At 35.4% G+C, this 27,834-nt stretch overlaps 1 protein-coding gene across 2 annotated transcripts in view; it reads right to left on the reverse strand.

The window, feature by feature from the left end:
- The window catches only part of LOC109112765 (ephrin type-B receptor 2-like), a 44,915-nt gene extending 17,304 nt beyond the window's left edge, over window positions 1-27,611 (reverse strand). Inside the window, exons 1-3 of one of the 2 annotated variants that reach the window (XM_042713103.1) lie at window positions 27,402-27,610; window positions 16,511-16,575; window positions 15,516-16,200 (exon numbers count right to left, since the gene is read on the reverse strand). In XM_042713103.1, the coding sequence (XP_042569037.1) occupies window positions 15,516-16,200; window positions 16,511-16,575; window positions 27,402-27,501 (850 nt within the window). In that variant the 5' untranslated portion in view covers window positions 27,502-27,610. Of the gene's footprint in view, window positions 1-15,515; window positions 16,201-16,510; window positions 16,576-27,401 lie in introns of both variants that reach the window. The other variant, XM_042713104.1, reaches the window with a different exon arrangement.
- Window positions 27,612-27,834: the final 223 nt, after the last annotated feature.

Consider the following 27,834-nt stretch of genomic DNA (forward strand, 5'->3'; position numbering starts at 1 on the left):
GGTTATGTTACAAACTGCAAAAAATATATTTTTCGGAAACCAATATAAAAACTTACTGTGTCACACATTTTATGATGACTGTCCTGAACATACATTTATTAAAAAATAAAGAAATCTCATATTTTCAATGCCTCCTATAGCAATCTCCTCACTGTCACACAACAGGAACCTGAAATATCAGCACAGTGAAGGTACGTTCACAAGCAGCCAGACAGCATGTGAGGAGCGGAACGGCTACCCAGAGCACAACTGTCAGTAAACACACTATGAAGATCTTGTCTCAAGAATGTATAAACAATCTCCACAGTGAGCCTCCACCGATGCCTCTAGATGCTTGTTAGCACTTAGCAGGAAGTCCACCAAAAATCAATTACACCCACTAACAGAATCTTTTATTTGCGCATGCTGTTTGTGTTTTTGCACCCGATACAGTAAATGAATAACGAAAAAGTGGCAAACATGGCAAACATGCCTCTGTCGAAACACCACATTTTGCAGAGTCCTGGGTTGAAGAAATACCTCAACTGGCTCTTAAAACATCAGAATGTGCTAGGTCTACACTTTACATCTGGACATATGCCCAGTTATGATGCTATTCTAATGATCATCATTTAATGAATTAATGCTGTCCAAATGAATAGGAACTGCACAAACATTTATTTTAAACAAAATGCTGTGGGTAGCAATAGTGAAGCACTAATTTAACCAGGCAAATTATTTTGTGCTGACTTTTGTTTGTGGATTACTTGTGGATTAAAATTGAGATGCATTTTTTTTTTATCTTATTTTTCACAAAAAAAACAAAACAACAACAACATCAAGACCACTTTAAAATGAGGATATTTGAAAGATATATATGTGTGTATATATATATATATATATATATATATATATATATATTATATATATATATATATATATAATATATATATATACAGTATATATATATATATATATTAGTATAAACCTAACAAAATTTTGCGTTTTACAAAGAACAATTGGGTCTTAATATTTTGTTCTATTTCTTCCATGGTTCATTTCTCAATGATCTGCTATGTTTGGTCTAGAAATTCACAAATGCATATATCTAACATATGTCCAACAGCATATGTCTTCATAAAAAGTCAAGACGTAACAGCTTGAGCAAGTTGAACACTAATGCACTTAGAGCTCCTTATAACACTGAAGTCTCGTACTGTACATTCTTACAGAACAATAGCAACAGCTGTAGCATGTTTTAGCTCACACCAACATCTTGTTTTCATCCTCAGACAAGGGCATTAATTCCCACCGTTGTGTGAGGGAACTCTCCCAGACTTTCATCACCACGGCTGAACTCAACAGAAGATTGAGATTAATCTTGAATTCTTATGAGACAGCCGGGATTACCCAGCAGGACAGGACGGAGCCTGGGAGGCACCAAGACAGGAATCCAGCCCCTCTGTGCCCAGAGAGCCAACATGGCCAAACAGCGCTCAAACTAGTCGTGTAATCGAGGGGCACCTGGCCAAGACACATGCTTGAGAGATCTGAACATAAACCACAAGAATAAAGCAAAAGGAAGCTCTAGAGAGTAAAGTCATTAACAGTCTCTTTCATGCCTTTATCATCACTAATGTCTGGAATCTGAATAATTATGGGCCACAGCCAGACTGAGTTGAAGGACATTTAGGGTGTACAGTCCAGAGAGAAGAAAACAACTCCTTAAAATACTGACAGGCTCATTTAAATAACAAAAACTGATCTTTTTAGTTGTGTCTATGGAAAATGTGTTCTGGCCACAACATTAAACACGCACTTGACAGTGTTGGATTTAAAAGAGAAGGAGTCTTATTTTTTTGGAGTGACAAATGTCAACATAATCTTATTAGTAATCATATGTAATTGCATGTAAATGTTTTAGAACACTTGCATTTTTGTATAAACATTGAAATGAGCATTAAGAAGTACTGACAGTATCTAAAATGTAACACATTTACATATAAATACATAAAAAATTGATATAATTTCATAAAAATGAGAATTGATTAAAATCGAGAAATCAATATTTTTTACCCAGCCCTATTAGATGCTGTCAGTACTGTTCATTGTCGATACATTCATTTTGCACATTTTCACATTTAAACGTATAAATACACGTAGCCTTCATATGAATACCATGCAATCAGGCTGGAAATATTAAATATGGCAGCAAATGTATGACAGCAAAAAGCAAACAACCATATTCTATTAAATAAAGCATTTTCTGTCAGTGCTTTTCTAAGCATCATGACAGGACTCTCCCAACTAGCACCTGATAGCCACAGACAAAAACACACCTCAATTGCTTCATTGTGACTGCAATATAGAAGCACTCAGAAGTGCCAGTATGGATTGATTTATTTGTGAGCGTTATTGTTTGATCCAATTTACATCATTTTACTTTGCATGTGTCACTGATAAATAGGAAGCACAGAGACACAAAAAGCTTTCAGGCTGGCTCCAAGGTTTATTACCTCCCCAAATATTGATTTTAGTCACACTATTCCTGTACAGAGCTCTACCATATTACAAGTGCAAAAACATATTTATATTTTCAAGGCTCAGTGCATTAGTACTACTGAAAAGGGCAAAAAGGATAACCCTTAACACTCCAAGTTTACCTGCCTACCCATTTCCCTCAGAGAGTGATTTTGTTTTATTCATTCAAAGTATTTGGTGTTAATATTTCAGTGCTCACAGACGTCTCAGCCTCTGCTCTCCAGGGAGCTTTTTTCTGCTGACTGCCTCCATTGTGCCGTGACTGACAGTTCAAATGTTTTCATTTCATTTAGAGTTGTAAATATTAATGGTGTCAGCTCCATCTGCTAACCTCTACCTGAGACAAAGACCCCCATATTCATAGAACAAGCTCTTTTATGTGACGTTATGACACCCGGACCAGATCTTACTGTGTGGTGTCAACATCATGCATCTAAGATGCTCTATGTTCCTTTTGTGAGGCTGTCAGCCATATCTTAATGTGTCACTCAGCGGCACTGCTGGGGACAGAGCTACAGTGAACAATGAAGCTGATCCGACAGTGATGAGTGTTTCAGTGGGGCATTTCAATCGTGGATCTTCAGTATGGATTCTGTAAGCATTCAGACGATGATCCAGAGGCTTGATAAATAACTTCTCTAAATGACAAAGGTAAATACGCTTCACACAAGTAAACAGCTTTATCTAAACAGCGGTCCAGAGTAATAAATCAATTCAGGGTGGCTGCTCGCTAAACTTCTTAATTGTTTGCAACAAGTCAATAATGCTAATCTTGTCCTTTGCCTATACAAAAATACATTAAGCGGTTAAATATACATTTATCAAAGCACTGTGTTTCCCCTTGGGTCAGCATGCAAAGTCAAAGCTAATGCGTCTTGTGCCAAACTAGATAATAGGAAATTGATAAAATGCTAAATTAATATACTGTTGGAGAGTTAATGTTTTTATGGAGATGGTAAAGAGAGAAGATTAGCAGTATAGTGTAGGAAAAAAATTATTTAAATTGACTGCAAATGCAGCATTTGTTGCCAGTGTTTTGTGTCAGCCTTAACAGCATGCTAAATTAAAGAGATAGTTCACCCAAAAATTAAAGTTCTGTCATCATTTGCACACCCTCATGTTGTTCCAAACATGATTTTTTTTATTCTGTATTATTCACAATAGAACAATATGTCCAAATAGCTCTCGATAACACTGACTTTTATTATAAGAGTGAATAAATAAATAAATAAATAAATGAATAAAAATATTAGTTGTTGTATTATATATTATATATAAATATAATAATATCATCATAACAATAATGTTTTAAAAAATTAATTATAAAACTTTAATAATAATAATGCAAAATATTTCATTCTAAAACAAAAACAATTAATAATAATAATTATTATTTTTGTTGTCAATATTTTACAATTAAATATTGAGTAATTTAAATTTATTAATAATCCTAATAATAACAATAATATTTTAATTAAAAATATTACATTATAAAAATATTTAAAAATGTAAATAAATACACATTTAATCATAAAATATAATAATAATAATAATAATACTGAATCCTAATCCTTCTCTTAATTTATGCATGACAACATACAACATGAATAATAAACATAATAACCTTTTTGGCTGAATTTGGACGAACAACTAACAAATTGTACACCTTATTTAAATATAAACCTTTTTGGCTGAATTTGGACGATTGTGGATCTTTTTCAACTCGATATTTTAACATACAACTGATAACATGTATACCTTGAATGCTTTGGATAAAATCATTTGCAAAGGCATAAAAATATTGAGGATTATGCATAATATACCTATGTTAGGTTAAAGTAATTTAGCCCAAAAATACAAAATAAAATATGATGTGACACCATATTTCTGCGATTTGTATATATTTCTTTTTATGGGGAAGTAGTCCTTGCTCAGCCAGAAAGGACAGATAACATCTCTGAAGGACGCTGGAAGTGAGGAGGAGACTTTTGCCTTGTAACTTTTTCATGACATGGTCTATTTTTAGAGCTACAGATCTATGGTCAGCCTTATTCTCACACGAATATGAATTCATGTTTGGTCAAAGTTATATTAAAAGGACTGTTGCTATGGGACACTGTGTATGAGTGTGCTAGGTATGCTAAACGTATGAATCACATGTTGCAATATGTCTTATGGAGCATGTCAATCATTAGGGCCATAACCACATAGACATTTAAGAGGACATGTGTGCCCTCAATATGGAGATCGATGGACAACTATATGGGTTATAGGTTTTTAATAGTTGATTCCTATATTTTAGGCAATTATGACCTTAAGGTAGACCTTAAAATAGTTACCTTACAATACATAAGCAATTTTTCTGTATGTCCATCACAAAGTTAGCTGTTACTAATATCCTGCTGTTTTAAAACAAGCTATGTTATTAAAAAAAAAAAATTTAAAAGTCCAATTATCACACTTTACTAAGTAGCCACGGGTATGTGCAAATTATATAATTTTCATGTCTTGTTCTCTACATTCCCTCCCTAAATAATCATCCGTAAATGTCAACCACCCACATACAAATGAGAACTACATAATGATAATTTTTAATACTAATGTATTTACTTAACAGATTCAGTAAGCTGATGTTTGATTTTACAATAAATCCTTTTATTGGCTTTTTCTTTTTTTTGCTGATTGAGAAGACAGATGTAAAACAAAGAAAAATTGATAAAATCCCATTTCAGCAGCAGCTCTTTCCAATCAGACGGCCGTTGGCTGAGTTTGGGATTCAGCCCCATTTCACAGCTGCACAACAGAGACCTCACATGCCCTATTTCTCCATGCCCCCCGCACAGGCCTTTTGTCACTCATTTAAGCAGGTGTGCCAATGTGTGAACAGAAACGAAGATGGGCAGCCTGTTTTAAGCACCATTTATGTCCCCATGTAGGTCAATTATCTGTGGTTTGACACGCAGGAGGCTTTTGAATTACATCTGTGACATCTTGCCCACATGTATAATCACTATTCTTACTAGGGCTGCAAAATATTAGAAAAAAACTGACATTGTGTTATTTAGATTTTCTGCGATATATACTGTGCAATATGAAAAAAATAAAGGAATTTTTACCATATGACTTAGTATGAATAGCTTTATCTGGAAATAGTGGGAGTTAGTGGGGTGATTCTGATGAGGAGTGCATTTGCATAGGAAAGATTTATATATACATATATAGATTTAATATAGATTTATATATATATTTTTTAAAGTGTAGAATTCTTATAGGCCTAAACGACTTAGGGAAAAACTTAAACTTGGGTTTTCATACGACACAAACCTCTTTCAGTAACTATTTCTGAGTTCTGAGGCCGCATTTCCACTGTTTTTAACCAACACAATATGACTTACAAACAAAAAAAAACATTAAATAAAAAAAAAATAAAAAAAAAAAAAAAAAAATATAAAACAATAAAACTAAAAAAATTAAAAATTATATTATTATAAAATAAAATTATTAGTATTTACATCTTAATTTCTACATTTTCAAACAGTAAACCATCAAGTATTAATTTTTGTGGGTTGCAAGCAGATTAAAATATGTGCTTCTGGTTTTAGAGTAAAGCTCAAAACGGTGTTCATCTACACACAAGCAACATATAATATCCATGTGTCAGAATGGCTTGATTCACAGTAAATAAACCAAGCCATTCTCAGACACTAAAAAAAACACTCTATCACGAACTACATGTGTAAATGCCCCACTTAACTCTGAATCGTTAAAGAATATATTTATTTAATTAAATCACAACCTGCCAGATTTGAAGATACTGAATTTACTTCATATATTATGCAACTCTAACTATACGAGTAGCATACTGTGCTAAAAGAAATTACTTATTTGTATGGGCCTACATAAAAAGGGAACAAAAAAAGCCCTACTAGTTGACTTTTTTTGCCTTGCCAGTGAAGCGTTTTCTTTCATGGTGATGTGCGAGGAGGAGAGGCACTGACAGTCCTCGTTTCTGTGACATTGCCTGGCTGCTGGAGTCTGATGGATGAGCACTGGACTCCTGAAGGGCCTTTGATCAATGAGCCCCTCATCAACGACAACAGGACACCTGCTTCCCATCAAAGAGACGAGGGCCAGGCAGCTCTGGTGTGGACGTCCAGCTCTCAGCATTGATTAACCCCGTGCTCCACTGAAGCCTCATCTTTTATATCCATGCAGGTCTCCATGTCTCTCAGAAAGAACAGGAACTGACTGTGGACAGTGTGTACTTGCTTGCAACGGTAAGTTGAGTATTTGTACCGACCGATACATACAAAAAAAAAAAAAATCTTCAAAAAAAAAAATATATTTATTAAAAAATTTGACTTTAATGCAAAACAACAACAAACACACATAGCAAAAACAAAAACCTGACCTGCACCGATCGTAAGCCTAACATCTTTAGACACAAAGGTCAGCTGAAAAACAATGCACTTTAATGCACACTCCAATACACGCAAAGCACTTCTGTCTTGAAAGCCTTTAAACAAACTACGCTGAATGCTGACATAAGCTAATGACAAATAAGAGAGTGATGTACACACCAAAAAAAAGATTAGATTAAAAGGCACAAATACATGGATTTGATTTTTGTGACCTATTAGATGTTTGAAAAACTACTATCCAAAAAACTATATCTACTATTTTTGTGGTAAGTGTCATAGTAGGCCTTCACACAAGTTGTGAATTCATGGAAATTATACTTCAGTATTACCTGCAACCAACCACAGATAACTGTAGCACTTTCAGATGGAACATAACAGTGTAAGCATTACTTGGAAATAGTCTGAATGCATCTGATGAAATTCACGGTTTACAAATATACATAAATAATGGAAGATTAGAGTGGATCAGGACACATGGAGGTTTTTCACAGTAAGGAGAAAGATCAAAGAGCTGATCCAAGTCTGGCCTAGAGGGACAATCAATAACAATCATCATCATCATTTGCATAACTATTCATCCAGCTCTAGTTACAAGCCAGTTGCTAGTGAAACTTCTATATCTCAGCAGCTGTCTCTCACAGCAAGCCAACATGACATGAAAACAAAGTCTCACCACACAATAAAAATATTTTATTACCATCAACTTCTTAGCTAAACAAAAATGGCAGTGAAGAAATGGTCAGTCTCTGTCAGTCAACTCCCTAATATTCATGTTTTGTGAGATACAGAATGACGAAGCATTCCAAACAAATCCTCAATAATCCACTACTGTACACGAGAGAAAGCAAAAGCTGTGGATTAATTACCCGGCCTTGCATGACCACTTTCCCTTCTTCAGAAGCATGAGATATATAAGGCTAAAGCATATGATTCAGTATCTAGGGACTGTAACATAACCCTGCAACTCAAGGGAGAGAGGCACATCTAAAGCATCTGTCAGTGTGCAACTAAAAAAATGGTTTTCTTTAATTTGGTTTTTATATAGATCTTCCGCAGTCTCTTTACATCCAGTGCTTCGGTGAAACAAATTGAAATACATCCTGAGTCACAGGAACAAATAAGGTACCAGACGACCTCCCTGCAGCAATGTGCTGCTGAGATTGGATTAGAGAGCTGTACCTGATAAAGTCAGTTCAGGAGACAAGCTCCAGCACCCTTCTTTACTGCCATGGGACTTTCCAGACCCCACATCCACAGCACAGTCTCACTGCCATCTATAATTATATCCAGACATGTACAATACCTTGTGTCATGGTGAATGTGCCACATGTCTGATATTCTTGAACCATTTCCGATGTGATGACATTGAAGAAGCCCAAATGATCTATGTACTGTTATATGGGCCAATCTACAGAATTGGTGCAAACTGTCCTACAACCAAAAAACACATTCAAAAAGCATTTAAGAATTCAAATCTTAGATGTTTCCCAGATAGCATGTAGTAATCGGCCCGAACTCGGCTGCTATGCGGTGCCCTCGGCTCAGAGTCGGCATCGGGGAGTGTTATCCGTTTGCTCTCGTGCATGTGTTTGTGATCTACGACTGAAGATTTGTTTAAGTGTGTTTAAGTTTGTTGTTTTCAAATAACCTCAACTAAATACATAAGCTTTTTTCAGTTATTTTTATGTTGAGAATGTACTGCAGTCATATATGCATCAGTATGTATGAGATCATCTGCATTATATCTCTGTCCTGCTTTTACAGATGCTAAATATAAGCAGACTATACTTGTACAGATGCTCACCTCTGCCAAAACACATGTGACTACAACACAAACACAGCATCACAGTTCATCACTTTTGTTGCTACATTAATTGCTTCTTCACTCAGGATGTAGAGACACACAGGAGTAACTGACTATTTCTCTTAACATGCTACCAATTTCTTTTAATATTTCTGTGTTTGGCATATTAATAATGCTGTGTAGCAACCATGAGAACTGAAGGAATGGCAGACGTTACTCAGACACCTGTGAACACAGAGCAGTGCTTTGAGTCCAAGACAGTGGACATCATCTTTATTATACTTTTGACTGAATTAGCAAGGAGCATTAGAGCCAATGAGAAAGTAAGTTCAAGTAAAATGTTTGCATTGACCATTTCACTGTGTTATTTTCTGGAGTAACTGCGGGGAATATTAACTGAAGAGATCTGATCTACTGAATGTGTATTTTTCAAGCATTTTATTGCAGGGTTCACTGTTATTTTTCTGCATAGAGATGAGTGTTGAAAAGTTGTTTCTATTAATTTACTTCAATGTATAAACCTCTGACTTTTGTTTTTCTACAGAACTCCAAGAAGGTACTTTTAAGAATGCTGGTAATCAAACCCAACAAGTTTCTGGGCACAGCCACTTATTGTGCCGTCATTGCAGTTAGTGCTGTAAATAGTCTGTCAAAAAACAGGCGGCATATTAATAATGCTGGGCACAGCCACTTATTGTGCCGTCATTGCAGTTAGTGCTGTAAATAGTCTGTCAAATAACAGGCACATTGCTACAAAATAAATTTAATGTAGTTCACATTGATGCATTACGTTAGACCTTTACTAATAGATACTTGCATATTATTTGCTCTTTACAGGAGCAGAAATAAAAGCTCCCAAACAAAGATGTCACAGGATTAAGAAGTGGAAAGACATGTTACACCGCCGCAACCATAAATCCTGAACTATTTGAAAATGGGAAACAACCAAGAAAAAGTACTCATTATTTCACTCAGATATTATCCATGGTAATAGTTGTAAATTATTACTAGTTACACAGAAAGAGAATCTAACCTGATCTGGCCCGAGTGTATTTTGATATCTGGGTTACTAAGATCCTTCTATTCTCTATTGAAACCCACAATAATATTTAAAATATTAGTAAGCTTAATATATATAAAATCATAATTTATTGGCTACTTTCAATTGGGACGTGACTGTCCCGACCCCTAAACCCCTAAATTAAAACTTATGAAAATGATATTGAAATATTTTTTGTATTTTTCCATTGTTGTTTTTAAAAATATCTTTTTGATTCTTTCAAAATGTGAAGTTCCAAAAATAATATTTATTTTATATTTTCTTTGTAAATTATGAAACTTTATGTAAAAAAAATGTGTCCCTCATTTTCGTGTCACTACCGAAATGCATGTTTTAGTCCATTGGCTGAGACTGAAATTAACTACAACACCTACATTTATGATCAGGAAATATTTATGTGTCACTCTTTCTCATAGCTACAGGGTGAGTAGATAAGCCCCATAATTTTGAGGTTAATGTGTTCAAAAGTCTGAAAAATCTGTGACTCTGTGAATGTCACTACCGAACACCTTTTTTCTGCAATTAAGCACATTTTTGGGGGAGTTTTTCCATATTTAATTTTTATGTGAACAACTGTTCAAAACTGTGCTAGCTAACCATGTGCTGATTAGCATCTTTGAGATAGGTTCAAAAGTATCTAAAATTGTCACTATCGAAACAGTCACAACCGAAAAACATGTCATCATTGTTTCGGTAATGACAAAAGGAAACACATGATCCTCATATTAGGGGGAAATAAACAAATAAACAATTAGTTCAATTATGCAATTTTTTTGTATTTTAGTAGTGTTTTAGTATGCAAGTTAAAATTCTGTAATGTGATTTGGTCGCTACCAAAGCATTACTATCACTACCGAAACGTGGGATGTTTTGTCAAAAATAAAAGTATACTGAATTATCAACTAAGATGTTATGATAATTTTTGGTTCAATGTATATTCAAAATAATTAATCCTTAACTTTGAAATCAGTATGATCAACTTTTTGTCTTTTACAAAGAAAAATTGGATTCAAAATGCAACAAATCTCATAAATTACACTTGTAATATTGTTAAAAATATATATATTTACAATGCAGATTTAAGCAAAATAATAAAACAACAAAACAACTCTAATAAAAAAAATCATTTCTTCAGTGACAAAATTTGGTGAGAGAAAAAACAAATAATCCAAAACTTTCTGAAAATACAATATGAGAATTACCTGTGCAATTACTAGAAATGTGTACCTTGGCTATTATACAATTTGCATACATACAATTTCTTTTGGAAAAAGACACATTTTTTCAAGATGTTTCCAACTCTGGCTTTGGACCGATTCTGTGTATAGCCCATAAAGGGATGGGTATCCATACTGATTTCCCTTTTCAATTCAGTCTTGTTAACTAAAACTATTTAAATACATTTTTTAAATGGAAATACTGCTGAAATAAAACGATTCACTAAAAAGGACTGGTTCCTAAGAGTCACTTGTTCATAAATCAAATTGCTAATCAACCTACACTGCTCCCCCAGTAGGTTTTTAATTCATTAAGAACTAGTTTATAAGAGTCATTTGTTTCCAAGTCTGAATGCTCAGTCGTGCCATTCATCAATCATCAATGAAGATCACAATTAATCAGAAAAATCCATGTTTATACCAACCCATAGCTCTCTATACGTCAGGAAAAACATCTACAGTCATGAAGGTTGAAGTAAAATTGAGCAACAGACAGACACTGTGACCCCAATGTGCTGAAAACAGAGGGTGTTGGTACATTATGATCTATAGTGCACATCTGAACACATTATCCAGCATAAATACATGAAACTAGAGCTTTTAAACAGAGGCAGCATTGCACAAAGGTCACTGAGTGGCCCTCAACAGTGACCGTGAAAGATTAAAAGATAGATACAACATTCCAGTGGAGACGGATTTAGCAAATGTAACACTTCAGATACATTGCATTTACATAATTAAGAATACCCAGGACTTGATTTACTGTAAGCGTTTAGCTTTGAGCTTACTCTAACAAATCAAAAACTGAGGTTTAGGCCTAAGGTACTCCCATATTCAAAGATAACAAGATAACAAAACCATTACTTCTAATTGAAAGGTCAAGATTCTGAAACAAATCCACATTGCAGCTGTCTGTGGAGGAATGTATTGATCGGTCATAACATAATATAAGCAAAATCAGCCGACATTCATCTTGTTTGGAGACACAGGCGGGCTTGGCTTGAGTGATTGACCACGGTCCAGCTCAATACAGTAGAGGTAATTCATCTGAAGCCAACACTGTCCAGTTGAATTTCGCTATTTATAATCATTAAACGTTAAAACAAGCAGAGACTGTACTTTGAGGTCTATGTAATTCCTTATGAAATGCAATCTAGAAGGCCAGTCGATAATATCCATCACAAACCACATCTGAATGACAGCAAGAGGACTGAAGAAGATCTCAAGAGAAGAACAGAGAGGGTCAGAATGTCGGCTGGATCAACTGAATTAGTGCTACCCCTATAATTACTTGAGGTGTGGGTGAGTTTCAACTCTCGGCTATGAAGAGGAGAGGCGTTCTTGGCACAAGACACATATAAATGGTATTTCGCAAGCTGTTCCCATACTTCCTTTCATAAGGACGGTTAGTCATGATCAGTAGGCTAAATATTTGACAGGACTCAACAATAAGAACAGCCTGATGGCACAGGGCCAGTCTAAGATTTTTGGGTCAGTATAATATATAGCTATTCTTGCTCGAAAACCTAAATAATTCATTTTAGGTTTAATATATAATTTATAAATAATTTTAATAAAAAAGGAAATAAAATAAATCATATGCTTTTATACATTGGGGCCAGTTTTAGATACAAGTCAGTTTAAACTAACAAACAAAAAACAGATTATTGCTTATTTATTTTATATATATATATATTATATTATTTATTTATATCTATATATATCTATAGTTTACAATATAGTTTACAAATGCAATAAAAAATAAACTATTTAATTAAAATATCTTAACAGAAAAAAAATACAAAAAAATTATTTACATTTTTAACTACTGCCTTAACTAATAAAACTCAAAAGAAAAGACAAAAGTCCATATCGTTGAGCAAATTTAATAGAGATGTTTTTGTTTTTTATTTATTTTATTCTGAAATTTTTTTAAACAATTCTTTAAAGAATTTACCAAAAAAAATGTTATCATTTTATGAGGTGGAGCCATTAGAAACATTGGCAAAGCAAGTACAAAACTACTAGCCTGAGTCCAACTAAGCCAGCAGACAAAATCCTTATTGTTGAGCACTGGAAGGCTTTAAAAAAAACACACAGCCACTGAGATGAAACCATTAACGTAGGGCTTTTGAAGTTGCATTGGCCTGAAGTATGCAGTGCTGTGCCATTGTTCCAGTATTACAGTATAAGAGAATTACACGTCAAGCTTGCTATCAATTAGACCATTATGTCTCTACTTGGCTTTAATGAGTACTGCTACTGCATATTTCCTTTAGAGACAGAAAATGGAACTCATAAATCCATTTGGCTACATGCAGCCCTTGGTTAACAACCACAGGGGGATTCATTATTTGTGCTTGATTTCTGAATGGACTCACCATGGAGAGCAGCATCTAAGCGTCCACCCAGCTCCCCCTGCGCACTCCAAATTAGTCAATTAGGAGTGTCATTAAAGTGGTGGTAGCGAGGAGGATTAACACCAGGGGAAATAAAAGAGACGGTCTTCCTTGTGCTCGCCCAGGATATTGCCGATTTCCATCCATGAGCTGCTCCAGATGGGGGGATATTAGTAATTTAGATTCTGTCAACAGTACCCAGGAGAACCTTGCCAAAATCGTTCCCTCATCGCCTCCCTGCTCTCCTTGAATGTAATCATATCTGCCGAGTGCTAAGCGAGGGCGAAAAAAAACCCACCTTTTTCTACCCAAATCCCTCTATTCATTCCAATCAATACAGCGTTACAATTGACTGGAGGATTTCTATTCATTATAGCTCCCTTGTTCTCAGACACAGAGAGCTACTTCCTTGTCGAGTAATGAAAGAATAACGGAAAAATCTCATGTTATAAAAACAGTTTTAAGGGTCAGTGCTTGTGTGCATGCGCGTGTGATCATTTCGTTAGAAATAACACTGTAAGAAGACCGTTGCACATGGACAGACACAGGCTGGAGGACACAATGGCTCGATGTCTTTCAACTGGCTTTCATAAGGATAAGGCCAGTGAATGTTCTGTACCTGCAGGGCAGCTCTCAATAGTAAGACTCTGTAATGTATGTGTGTGCATTCAGGAAGGACATTAATTTGTCCTTTTCTGTTATTGCGTAAAAAAAGAAGAAGAAAAGAAATCAAATTTAATTTGGTGATGTATCTCTTTTTCATTGTACTTTAGTGCAGAAATCTGAGGCTGAAGCTGAGGCTATTCATTATTTATTTATCATTGCTGGCATCCAGCACTGTAAAAAATGTTTTGTCAGGCTACCTAAAAATGTGCTTCATGTGGTAACGTCTAAATCAATCTGACAACATCCAGTTACACCTACGAACGTCCTTTTTAGGGGTCAGTTCTGCTGGAAATTGCTCTTCAAGTAATAACAAAAGTTTCAGTTTTTAGTGTGTCATTAAAATCAGACCAGACAAGGATGAGATCGGCAGACTTTAAAGATGTTCATCCAAAAAATTGGTAATGAATTAATAATTACTCGGCTTAATGTGGTTTCAAATTCTCATTTTGATGCTATCTTCATTAGACACACACACACAAAAAAATAGCTTTTAAAGACAGTGCTGCTATCTAGCTCCAAAAAGGATGTAAAAGTACTATAAAGTCTGTATGACTCAATATTTCATATCTTCTGAGATGGATTAACAAAACTATTAGCCAAAACTACTTTTGAACTGCTACTTTCTGCTAAGAACGAGATAGTTTAACTTAAGACTTAAGGAACATATCATTTCTTAAGAATGCTTTCTTTTTCCTTGTTATTCTCTTTGTTCTTAAAACAAAGCTTAATAAGAATCTGAATTCCTGAAAAGAATATAAAAAAATGCAAAAAAAAAAAAAAGTGCTGAACTTCCATGATGCCAGTTAACTGTGTGATTATAACACAATCAAGAATATATATATATATATATATATATTTATGTATATATATATATATATATATATATATATATATATATATATATATATATATATATATATATATTTTTTTTTTTTTTTTTTTTTAATTGTTCAGAATTTATCTTAAGACATTTCTTAACTCCTTCTTTAAGAAGATTTTTGTGAAACTGGACCCTGAAGCCACACAATAGCTTTTTAGATGAACAAACCAAGATTCAAGTCTCTGTGTACACTGATGATCCTATGACGCCTATGGTACAGGTTTGAAGTCACAATGAATTTGGATGTTACTGACATCCAAAATGCATCATAGATGCTATATTTGCTTTGAGCTGAAAAAATAATGTGGTCTACCAGATCATCGGGAATAAAAAACAAGATTAAACAGTTTTATGATGATTTTTGACCTTTTTGGAGATCGACAGCCTGTTGATCTTAAAAAAATAAAACACTAAAAAATACCAGATTATGGGTTTGGAACATCATCGGGGTGAACAAATAAGACAGTTTTTGGTGGACCATACATTTAAATGCAGATCAAACTATTCAAAATACTCAGTAAGCAACATTGATAAGAACACAAACTCACCTCTACACATGGTCTCGTTATCCACAGACTCATACCCGGCCTTGCACACGCAGCGCCCGATAGGTACCAGCCACTCCCCATCTCCATTGCAGTACAGTTTAATGGGAACATCCACTTCCTCTCCATTAGGTACACAACTGCCCCGGGCGGACACCAGAGAGGTGCTCTCCGCACCTGACAAGGTCTCCTCAAAGATGGCGCCATTCCGAATAACTCTGGGGCATTTGCGAAAGAAAACCTTCACGGCGATGAGCGACATGCATGCTCCATAATCCTGAAAGGCCAAATAGAAGCCTCTGCGGGACACCGGCCCGAAGCTGCGTATTTCCGTGTTGATCTTCATCACACGGCCCCCCAGGTCCACCTGGGAGAAACTCTCATCGGCCGCAATGGTGTCCACCTTGATCCAAGGGTTCTCCATCCAGGGGGGATACACCTTGGTGGCTTCGTCCTTGTCAGCCTCGAAGTAGTACAGATTAAAAGTCTCCTTGCAAGAGCCGGTGACGTTCGGGATGCTGCTGCAGTCTCGTACGGAGAATTTCATCTCCACATGGATCCGTTGGGCTCCTCGCCTCTGGATGTATTTGGTGCGCACCCAGTTGTTCTGGTTGCCATTGAAGACATTGCACACCTGGTAGGTGCGAATGGTGCTCATGTTCTCGTCGTAGCCACTCACCTCTTCCCACTGGGACCAAAACACAGATAATAATGTTTGAATAAGCAATGTGTGCTTCTAATAGTAAAAGCATGTTTTTCATGCCATTTGCATATTTATGGAACACTCATTCGTGGTTTCGCACCATTACAGACACATTATGGAATCTAAGGTAAAAATGTGCAGAAATGAGACAAATGGCATGGATTGCATTAAAAATAATCTAATTTGGAATTCATTCAACTTCTATTTCTGCACCACTTGAGTCACGCTGAATTTGTGCGCTGAATTATTCATTTATGCTAGGTCTGATCATCTAAATTATTTCAATGAGTCTCACCCCCACTGATGGATATATCATCCAGCCCAGCTCTGCCGTTGCCGTCGTGGAGTCCATCAACACATCTGAAAAGAAATGCATGTCAAAAACCTGTAAGTTTAAAATGTTGCTGCTAAGAGCCTTTTACTGCAAGTTTGAGCATTTGTGAGGTCATTGTTCTTCAAGTCTCTTAACAGTAATTATGATGCATAATGTATAGCTTTTCTGAATGTTAACTGAAGGATGACTCACACTGAGATGCAGAATAACAGTTGCCCATTTCACACTTCACAGCAGTAATAGCTAGCCATTTTGGCTCTTATTGTTAATCAAATGTTACAAATGCCCATTACTAGATTGGAAGTGTTATCCATCACAGATGATAGATCACACCATGTTCTAACATCTGTTTCCCTTCACATCTAGTTCGTAATTTCCCCGGGTGCCTTTCTATTCAATATGGCAGATAGGACAAAATAGTTCAGAAATATGACTCTGAGCTCACATTATTTAGCCAGGTACAACTGGCTTCAGCACACTCCCAAAATCAGAATAATGAGACTCTCTGAGCCGTTTTGAGCCGTTCTGTGTTAAAGAACACAGCACCTCGCTGAGCTATGCACCTCGCAGCGAAGCAGATTTAATTACATCACAACACAGCCTTTGCGATTTTATAAGCCATAATGGGTTTTCACGACCATGATTTGTTAGAATTCCTAAAAAGTGAACAACCAACTGGGGAGTAACATCGTTTCACATAGGTATTTGCCATTGACTGCGATTTTGAATCAGATTTGGCACTTGATGAATGAAAATCTTGGACTGACTGAGATGCCAAATGAGTACTGAATTTGTTTAGTAATCGTTTAAGACCAATCGTTTAAGGACAAAAATCTATGGAGTGCAGGATGATTCTTCAGTATTTCTGGTCTGTTTTCCTAGAAATCTTAAATCTGTACCTCTGTACCAAAAATCTGCATTGACAGCCTCAAAGCTAATAAACTAAAAGTTGCAAAACCTCCCAAGAATTTTGATTTTATAGGGTCTTAATCTGAAAATCCCATAAGCCAGTTGCGTGAAACATTCAGAATGGAGACGGGAAACTTTTTTTTCCACAAATATTTAGAAAAATTAGATTACAACCATCTGTCCAAAGCTGTAATACAGTGTATAGCTGTTTATTTTCATGTATATAAGAAATGTGACTGAGCATTTTTCATGTCTTGATGTATGATCACATATGGGGGTCCTGCCAGAGCATATGGGCCTCAGTCAAGTCAACATAAACACATCTAGTGTGACACACAGACTCCCCGTGGCATTTATGAATCGGGATTTGGCAAGTGGCAAGAGGGCTTCCTGAGATCGAAGCCAGAAGCCCCGTGTCACACAATCCTGGGATCCCTGTAAACACTGGCTCGATACAGCCTCAGCCATTAAATGTCTCATTTATATTTCAGCAGCTTCTGCAGCTCAGGGGCAACCAAAGATATTTCTCTCAGGAACAGCACTGTCGCTGTGGGTTTAGTGCTGTGAATGTGAGAATATGATGAGGCTGGGAGGAAAATACAAGAGGAAACAAACAATCCTCTTAGACTTTATAAGCCCACGGGTCAAACAAAAAAGCACAAAACACGATTACTAATACAGCCTCATGCATTCAAATAAAACATCCATGCAACAATATAATGAAACTCAGAACATTTACAACTGTCTGTGCGTTGAAAGAGAAAGTTGTAGCATCTCACAGTACTTGGTGCACTGTTTAATCAACCCCCCGCTCCATCTGTCCAGGCATTCATGCAATCTCTCTCTCCCTCTTTCTCTCTATATTTTAATGAAAAGTAGGGCAGCGGGAGCCCAAGTCCAGCACATATAATCCTTACAGGCTGTGCTACACTCTGTATGCCACACTGGATTAATCCCACGGGAAACATGGCGAGTCTTCACTAGATTTTAGGTCAGCGTGCCAAGGCACAACTTTCAGTCCCACATTTTTTATTTATTCATTTCATCACCCAGTTTGTTTCATCATGCCGTGCCAATGCGGTAAACACAAGCACGCACCCCAAATCCACAGACCCTCATCTTCCTCATACCAAATCACTCTCTTTGGAACATTATGTTAGCCATGCTATGTCTAAAATATGTTTTTTAATATGCATCACAGCATGGTATTTAAATGGAGACGAATAAATCTCACATACCAATAAATAACGGCACAACATCATAGCAAGCAGGGAGGATTAAGGAATGTTGATTTTTCTGTCAAATGCTCTAACAAGATAAACATAGAATCCTCCCTCTTGACGTTACTATGAGTGAGAAAATATCAACAGTCAAACTTTAAGTGGAGAAACTGGTAAACACTATCAGTAACAAATCTGAACATGCTCGTTAAGCACCACTTCGGCTAACTTGAAGTCTAATTTGCTCTTGTGATGGTACTCTTGAGAATCTACTGTATGAGCTACACTTAATGTTTTTTTTTATGGCCGCACTGTTCCTTTGCATTTCCATACTATGGGATGTATGAGGCTGTAAGAAAAAAAACAGGTTGAGACACATCTAGAATTTACTGATATGAAGAGCTCCAGATATATATATTTTTCTAATAAATCTGGTTATAGTACCCACCAGTTTTCCTTCATGTTACAACGATCACAGAATGAGCTATGATGTCTTATTCACTAACAAATGAATGTGACGAACCAGTTCTTTATAAAACCAAGTCAAAAAGATTCACAAAACAACTTCAGCGAGTTAAGTTTTTAAATTTCACCTGGAAATCAATAGAAAAAAGAAATGCTGACTCAACCTGAATAAGCTTCTAGCTTGATCACTAATTGAATAAATGTGATATTGATTATGTGATTCCTTTGCACAAATGGTATCTCATTAAAGCAAGAACTTCTGACCAAACTTCATGTACTGTATAGCTTAAGTGCTGTTGCAGTAATTTGAAAAGGAAAAAAAGTAACCATAAACATGATTATGCAACTGAAACAGCGTGTCTCCAGCACACGACGGATTCAAACAGTGCTGATTGTAATAGATATTCTAAACTGATCAATAGCTTCCATGTCCTACAGTGAGCAGCTATGACACATTGTGAATGTGTGAACTAGTGTGAGGACATGCTCAGAATTCCACATCCAGAAACGGGACAGAGTGCACTGATCCTCTGTGCTCCAGATCTGTCAGTCAACCTGTGGGTGGGATGCTAAAACATTCACTAGACCACGGGGACTGCCGCAGTGTGTCTGAGTGTGTAACAGTAGCACTAGTCTGCAACCGATGACAAGTCTGACATCTAGAAAGATGGAAATAGTTTTGTAGTTTCACAGTAAACTTAAAGCAACAGTTCACCCAAAAATAAACATTCTGTCATCATTCACTCACCCTCATGTGGTTTCCTCAGTGGAACATAAAATATTTTTTTTTTTACAGTTATTTTAGTATTATTTATATGCAATTAATGTATACTAATATTTATATCTTTTTATTCTTAAAATTTTTTAATTCTTAAAATTTATGTTTTACTAATATTGTTTGTGTATGAGCTTTTGTTATTTCTTTTAGGTTTGTTTTTTTTCTATTAAGCTTATTATTATTCACTTTTATTTCAGTTTTAGTTTTAGAAATTTTTGTACTTATATATTTCATTTTGTTGATAATGCAACAATTCTAATATGTTTTTAATCTAATATTTATATTCTATTTGGCTATTTTTATTTTATTTCAATTACTTTTTATAATTTATTATTAATATTCAATTACTGAAATATTAGTTTCAGTAGTTTCAGTTAACAATAACAACACTGTATTATGAAAAACTCTCCTATTGTTTATGTCCATACAATGGAGACCAAAACAACATCGGATCCCACTGATTTTAATTTTATGGACAAAAATCAAACAAAAACATTTTGACTTTTTGACTTGTGTGTTGCACACAGAAAAGAAAATCTTTAGGACCTAAATGACGGTGAGTAAACAATGACAAAATATTAATTTTTTGGGGGTGAACTTTCCCTTTAAGAAACCAAACAAGCATTTCCTCATAAATCCTTTGTTGGATACAGAATTGGGATTTACTGACCTACAAAAGCTATCGATGAAACATGTCTGTGGTACAGTGGCAGTAAAGCATTCGCTGCAGTCCAACAAGAGATTTGTCTCACTCTGTTTTGTCAGGATTCTGAGCAGACGTCAGGGGGACATTTTAAATATAAACCCCTGCATATCTCTGCTATGTGACTGTCTAACATTGGCAGACAGGAGCCAAATGTGATGGCGCTGAATGAGCAGTGGGTCAGTGGAGCAGCCTGCTCACAGTTTACAGACCCAACACTAATCCCCTGCTTCCCCAATTAACAACTCTCATCTCCATGGCGATATGGGCCAGGAGCCGAAAAAGAAAAAGCGCCCTGAAGCAGACAAACCATACTCTGACCACTTGCATTCAGAGGCAAAATTAACCACACCTGCCAATGGTGGGTGTATTGGGAAAATGTATAGTCCATTGAAGTATATTTCGCATTATTGATTTTTATCCCTGCAACAATGGGATTATTTGTGACAAACAGCGCAGGACATTGTGTCATTCAAGATTATGCAGCCTCAGTCTTGCTGTGATCCTGATCTGTATTTTTTTCTTTTTGGAGACTCATAAATCCATTGAATATTACACACATTTGTTCTGGGGGAAAAAAAAACTTCTTATGAACCTCTGATTCATACTGAAGGAAGAATTTACAGAGGTTGTGACAGATGTTTTAGTAGACGGTCAGACTTTCAATTGAATCGCTCGCATCATTTACATCAGTGAGGGTCAGATTATCATTCGTTCAATCCGGATCATGCTATTTAGCAGTTTCCAATAAGGTTACAGGCCAGCTGCTGTGTTTTATTTACAGGCCAAACCTAATCACATTTCGGGCTTTCTGAGTGTTAATTTCAACCCTGCTTGCATACACTACCATGCAATCATTTGAGCTCAGTAAGATTTTTTCATGCTTTTTTAAGAAATCTCTTATGCGCACCAAGGATTAAAATATTATTCCAATTTAAAATAATTGTTTTGTATTTGAATATATTTTCAAATGTAATTTATTTCTGTGACACAAAGTTTAATTTTCAGCATCATCACCATGATCCTTCAGAAATCATTCTAATATGGTACTCAAGAAACATTTATATTACCAATTTTGAAAACTACCTCTTTGTTGCAAAACATGATACACTTTTTTTAGGATATTTTGATGAATAGAAAGTTCAAAAGAACAGAATTTGAAATAAAAATCTTTTGTTATTTTATAAATGTCTTTACTGTCACTTAGATAAATTTAAAGCATCCTTGCTGAATAAAAGTATTAAATTCCTAAAAAAAAAAAAAACCTCACTGACAATAAACAATTAAATCAAAGGTGCAGAAATGGGCCCAAATTAAGGTACAGTAAGAGTACATTCATGAATTATTAATGGCAAATACATTACCTTAAAAATAATCTACTCCATAAATACGCTGAATGCAAATACAGTCTGCATGACTAATATATGAGGAGGTGGATGTTAAGAAGCATCACAAGACTATGACTATGCATCAAAAAGACAAAAAACGTATACACCGAGGAATCAAATGATATTAACCCAAACACGTACCCTTGTGTTTTCAGATAGTTTTGAAAATCGAGAATAGTGAATAAGTAGGTCATGAGCTTTTTGAATTTCAATATTTTATGTCAGCTCTCTGTGGAATAAGAGCACTTCTGCTCTGATGGCAAAAACGCTGTGGATTGACTGCGTCTGCATCTGTCACTATTGAGGATATTATGATTATGCAATATCAGCTCATTATCTGGGATGTCCATTCATACTCATTTTTGCTTGTTTTGGGACATTCAATACCTGACAATGAAAGAACATACAATGAAGCTTACACAGAACAAAATTATACATGGAACACGGAAGTCACATGCTGAGGCAAATTCTCCACATCTAAAAAGTTTCAGAGTAGAATTTCAATAATCTTAAATCAAGTAAAAACTCCAGAACATGGTTAAAAATGATTCCAAACGGTTCCGTCTGAGAAGGCTTTGACTGAATACTGACGATCACTCAACAACAATTTCGCAAATCAGATCCTCAGTGGATTTCAGAGTAAATTAGCAGCTTCAGGCTATGGGAGCAAATTAACTTTTCATCAGATTTTTAATCACCCTGAATAGAGATTCTTTAGCTCAGGGATCTCTCTTCTCTTTTCATTAAGTTCACTTCAGAATGTAAAGCTTATGGTTCAATTAATTCAACTTATATCCAGATTCCTTTTTCAAGAAAGAAAATAAAATTCTAGCTCACAGTCTATTAGACACCTGTGAGTAGAATTTCATTGCACTTATTGTACTGTATATCCATTCTGTGTGGACTGGCATAAAAACATCAGCTTTTTCTGTAGTAGCAAGATGAACATCTTTCCAGCTTGGGTAGCATGCAGATCTGACTGGTGTGAAATGCTTAATGTACCATATGATCCAATATATCTTAATCAAATAAGCACAAACACAATGTCATGTGCTCAAATAAATCTTCATCAGATAAGCAACAACACAATAATGCAGAATAAATCAAAACGCTCAAATAAATCTTCATCAGATAAGCGCAAGAAACTACTAGACTCAATTTATCAGTGTTAGGCTTACTTGGGCTAATGTCAAATTAAAAAGTCCATGGAGAGGAAAAACTTAATGTGTTTAATGTTCATTTTCAAAACATTTGCCAAAACTAGCATTTCTCTTCATTATGATGTCAGGACAGTTGTATGACTTTCTGCCACCCAAAAATGAAAGAAATTAAAAGCATGCTCATCACTGAGATTAATTCATGTCATTGTATGTATAACTCCAATTTCTTTCTGGATTTTCAAATAATTTAATAGATCCAAAAATTAGTAAAATTAAAAAAATTACCCGGTTTAACCAAACTTTATTACATGGCGCTCTGAAATGCCTGATTCTGATCTCGTTTCACAAAAATGGAACTTGTACCATCTTGCATCTAAATTATCGACTATTTAAAATGAAACTGGGGGACTTCAGTATTAATACTTTACTGTTATACTTTACAATTCTTTTCAACTTTGGAGAGAAACTGCTTATTACCTTGTCCTAAACAACATCAAAAACATCCATAAAAATGGAAGGATTGCTACTTTAAACTCTCACACTGACCACTACACCCTGCTTGTGCTCTCCATTTAATAAACTGAACCATGCCTGCCCACGTATGTGTGGTAGTTAGAGAGATATTGCTCCTTGATAACAGCTGACAATCTGACATTTCGTGTTTACAAACCAAATTTGTTTTGTACCCTCATCTCTGCACTCAAATAGCATGAATTTAAATCAATATGACGGCGCTCATCAAACTGGCTAATAATTATCATTAAGAGGACAATCCATTTCACCTCATTTTATTCAAAATGATCACTCAACAAGACAGAGAGACAGATGGATAATTAAGTTGTCAAGCAGATGGCAAGTCCCTCTTGGATACCTGATAATTTCACCATTTTGACCCCCTCACAAGCCTGTGGACAAAATCTTGTCATTTCATCAGAGGCCATATGGAAACTCCCAGTTTCCCATCACACATAAATTCACTGATTCAGAGACAGTTTGTTCTGTCTGTCGCTCTGCAAAGCTGACAGGCCACAGAGCCGACGCTGTCTGGCATGACTGAAATCGGTCAGGTTTGCTGTGCTCATGTAGGCTAAAGGCTCAGAAGGATGTCACAGATGCCAGAGGCAGGTCTTGGTCCCAATAAACAGGGATGGGGGAGTGCAGCAAGTACTGAGATCTGCAAGACACACATCACACAAACCCAGGTGCTTTCTGGGATACATGGCTGCTGTTTATGTATGGAAAAAAGTAGTTGGTGGTTGCACAATCGGGTTAAGGTCGGAAAAACTGTGCAAGTTAAACATCTCCAACATCTAAAGTCAATGACATATAAGAGGGTCCACAATAAAGAAAAGGAAAAACCTTAGAAAAATCCTGGTTATATCATCAGTGTATTCATAGTGGTTTCAAATGGCTCTGAAAACTATCAATTTCAAGGATAACTGTATAAAATCCCAGACTAAAATGTAATATAACCTTTATAAAAAAAAAGTAACATTTTCAATACACCTTGAATACAGGTGAGTACACTTCTTAAAATGTACTTATTTATTTATTTGTTTATCGTGTTTTTCAATACTGAGGTACTATTATAGTTTTTATTAATATTTTTATATAAAATGTACTTATTTTTATTTCAATGTACATAATTTTATTAATTTTATTTAAGTTTTAGTTTATTTTAGTACATCAAGGTAAATGAAAATGAGAAATGTTTCCTTAGCATCAAGTGAAAATAAGTCAATAAGTTATGCATTTTATTTCAGTTAACATTTATTATTTTATTTCAAAAAAAAATTTTTTTTTTTAGTTTATAATAATTATATAATATATACATATAATCTGAACTAAACTTGAAGATGTGTATTAAGTCATTGTATATGTATGAACTGCATTTTTAATGTACTTTTGAATAAATTAATAGCACCTTAAAAACATATCAAAAAAAAGCTTTACCCGTTCCCTGTAGTGATATACAGTATGGGTCAGATTTACTAGTGCATCCTGTGAAAACCATAAATCGCGTATTTCTAACAGAACAAATAGACACTAATGCGTTGCTGCTATAATTTATGCACACTACAAAAGCTGAAGGGGTCTGCTTTTTCCCGCACAGTCCTGTCATTATGGCTTGCAACATGATTGACAGAACAAAACAGAACAGGAGCTTAAGTGGCAGTCCAGCCATGTTTTTTCTTCACGTTACAGCAAATGATTTACTCACTGCCCTTAGGCAAACAAAGAACCCAGTGAACAAAACTGAAACAGGATGGATTCATTAGATTAGTCAAAGCAGGGTCTAATTCACAGAGACATCCTCGCTCACTTGAGGAAATATCCATGTCCTTAGTCGCAGCCTAAGTCATGTGTGTCTCTGTGCTGTAAACAATTATTTTACTCTCAAGATCTGGATCTGCTCTGAGATGTGATAAATTAGCTTTTACTCCTCACATCGTGCTCACTATTGCTTTGTCTGTTATTACAGATCATTTAATATGTACTGACTTAGTATTTGTGCGATTTTAGCCTAAATCACAGCAGCATCCATCTCATGTAGGCTGTCAAACATACAAAACTGTTAGCCAATCAGTGGGCGTTTACTTTACTTTTTGAGTCTACAATCCGCCATGCCTCTTCAAACAGAGCATTCAGATGATGGGGGTCAAAACAAGACAGAAAATAGCCTATTACTGCTGAATTACGATGTTTTTCTAGGTAAAAATCTTGAAAAAAAGGCAGTTCATAAACCCTTTAAAAGTAAATGTTCTTTATTGGTATCTATAGCTCCATGAAGAACCTTTAACGTCCTCAATGTATAACTTTCCATTGCACATTATAAGGTTCTTTACATTATTCAGATGTTCTTCACGTTAAAGAAAAAGGGTTCTTTTAAGAACTGTTCAGTGAAAGATTCTTCGGGGAACCCAAAATGGTTCTTCTATGACATAACAAACCCCCTTTTGGAAACTTTATTTTTTTAGAATGTATAAAAATTAATTAAGAACAGCATGACAATATCATCTATAAAATCATACTCAAAAGAAATGCTTTACTATTGTAACGTTTCTCCTCCTATGTCTTGTCACTACACGTCCGCCATTAACTACCTTCTCTAAGAAATAATGCGTATAGGAAAACTTCTAGAAGCACACTGAATCACTCTACAGTATATAACATGAGAATGTAATCACTTCTAATGGCAATCTAAATTACTTCAAAGGACTGAAGACTGAAGGATAAATCTGCAGACATGATTAAGCAACTGTTTTTTCATAATATATTAAAGACAGACTGTACTATGAAGTTTAAAAAAAAAAGATGAAGGTCCTTGCAGCTCTTCTGAAGGTCTCAGGTGGTGATGAGGTGCTGATGCAGATCTCCAGCTGGAGGTTTGAGACAATGGCCCACGTGTACTAACAGAAAGACTGGAGCACGACAGACAAAAATTTACTATGGAAAAGACTAAAATATTTTTAAGGCATTTTGACTACTCTAGCATGCCTTTCAAAACCTAGCTAGACAGCATTATGGGCACCTATTAAGCACCTATTTGCATTCTCACTAGTCTATAATACCTGAAAATGCTGTGTAGATACTAGACAGCTCACTTGGTCTGAGCCTATACGTTCTCAAATGTTATTTAAGATCATTCTGCGAGACAGACTTGGTAATGCTGCTTAAAAAGACATGATTTACACCCTCGTGCTGTTCCAAATCTGTATGACTTTCTTTCTTCTGTGAAACATAAAAGGAGATGTAAAGCAGAATGTGCCTCGGTCACCATTTACTTTGATGAAAGTGAATGGAATAGACTGCATAACATCATATTTTGTGTTACACAGAAATAAAGAAAGTCGTGCAGGTCTGGAACAGCATGAGGGTAAGTAAATAATAAAAGAATTTAATTTTTTGGCGAACAATCCATTAACTTTTGTTCTGATTGAACAGTTTATATTGTGTTGATGTAAATGGAGAGTAGCAGTTGAGCAAAGGAAAGGCATTTCAACTCATTTACTCCCTCAGACAGTTGCAGTGCACCTGTTCTCGGTGCACTTTAATGGAAACGGAAGCCTTTAACTTGAGATAATATGACATGACTGTAAAACACGAGTGTCGGCGGCTGTATTCAAAAAAGTATCATCTTAATTCGATCAATATCATCGGCATCATGTAGCGTAAAAAGTAACTGACATTTTAAAGCGCGCATGTTTGACACAGACACATGCTCTTACCTTCAACAGCCCACACAGTCCGTATTATCCATAACAAGCGAATTATATCCATAATTGCCGTGAATTTGGGCATTTGACTGTAAAGGCCTAGAATATTCATTTAAAACTTGTCCGGCAGGCCATCTATGAACAGACCATGATCACAAGCACTCGAATAAACCCCATCAGACTGGAAGAACTAAAGCAAGTTTGGACGAAACCAATGGAACGCAGACGAGGGGCGGGAATGAGTGTACGACGAGAGTGATGCTCCACATTCAACAATTACTAGTGTCTGCAGGATAATATAATATAATATAATATAATATAATATAATATAATATAATATAATATAATATAATATATAATTTTTATACAATTGTATGTGATAACATCAGATCCAAATTATATGTTATACAATATAAATATTGTAAAAAAAATAAATGTATTAATT

Source organism: Cyprinus carpio, chromosome A23 (genome assembly GCF_018340385.1).
Source record: "Cyprinus carpio isolate SPL01 chromosome A23, ASM1834038v1, whole genome shotgun sequence".
Classification (NCBI taxonomy): Eukaryota; Metazoa; Chordata; class Actinopteri; order Cypriniformes; family Cyprinidae; genus Cyprinus; species Cyprinus carpio.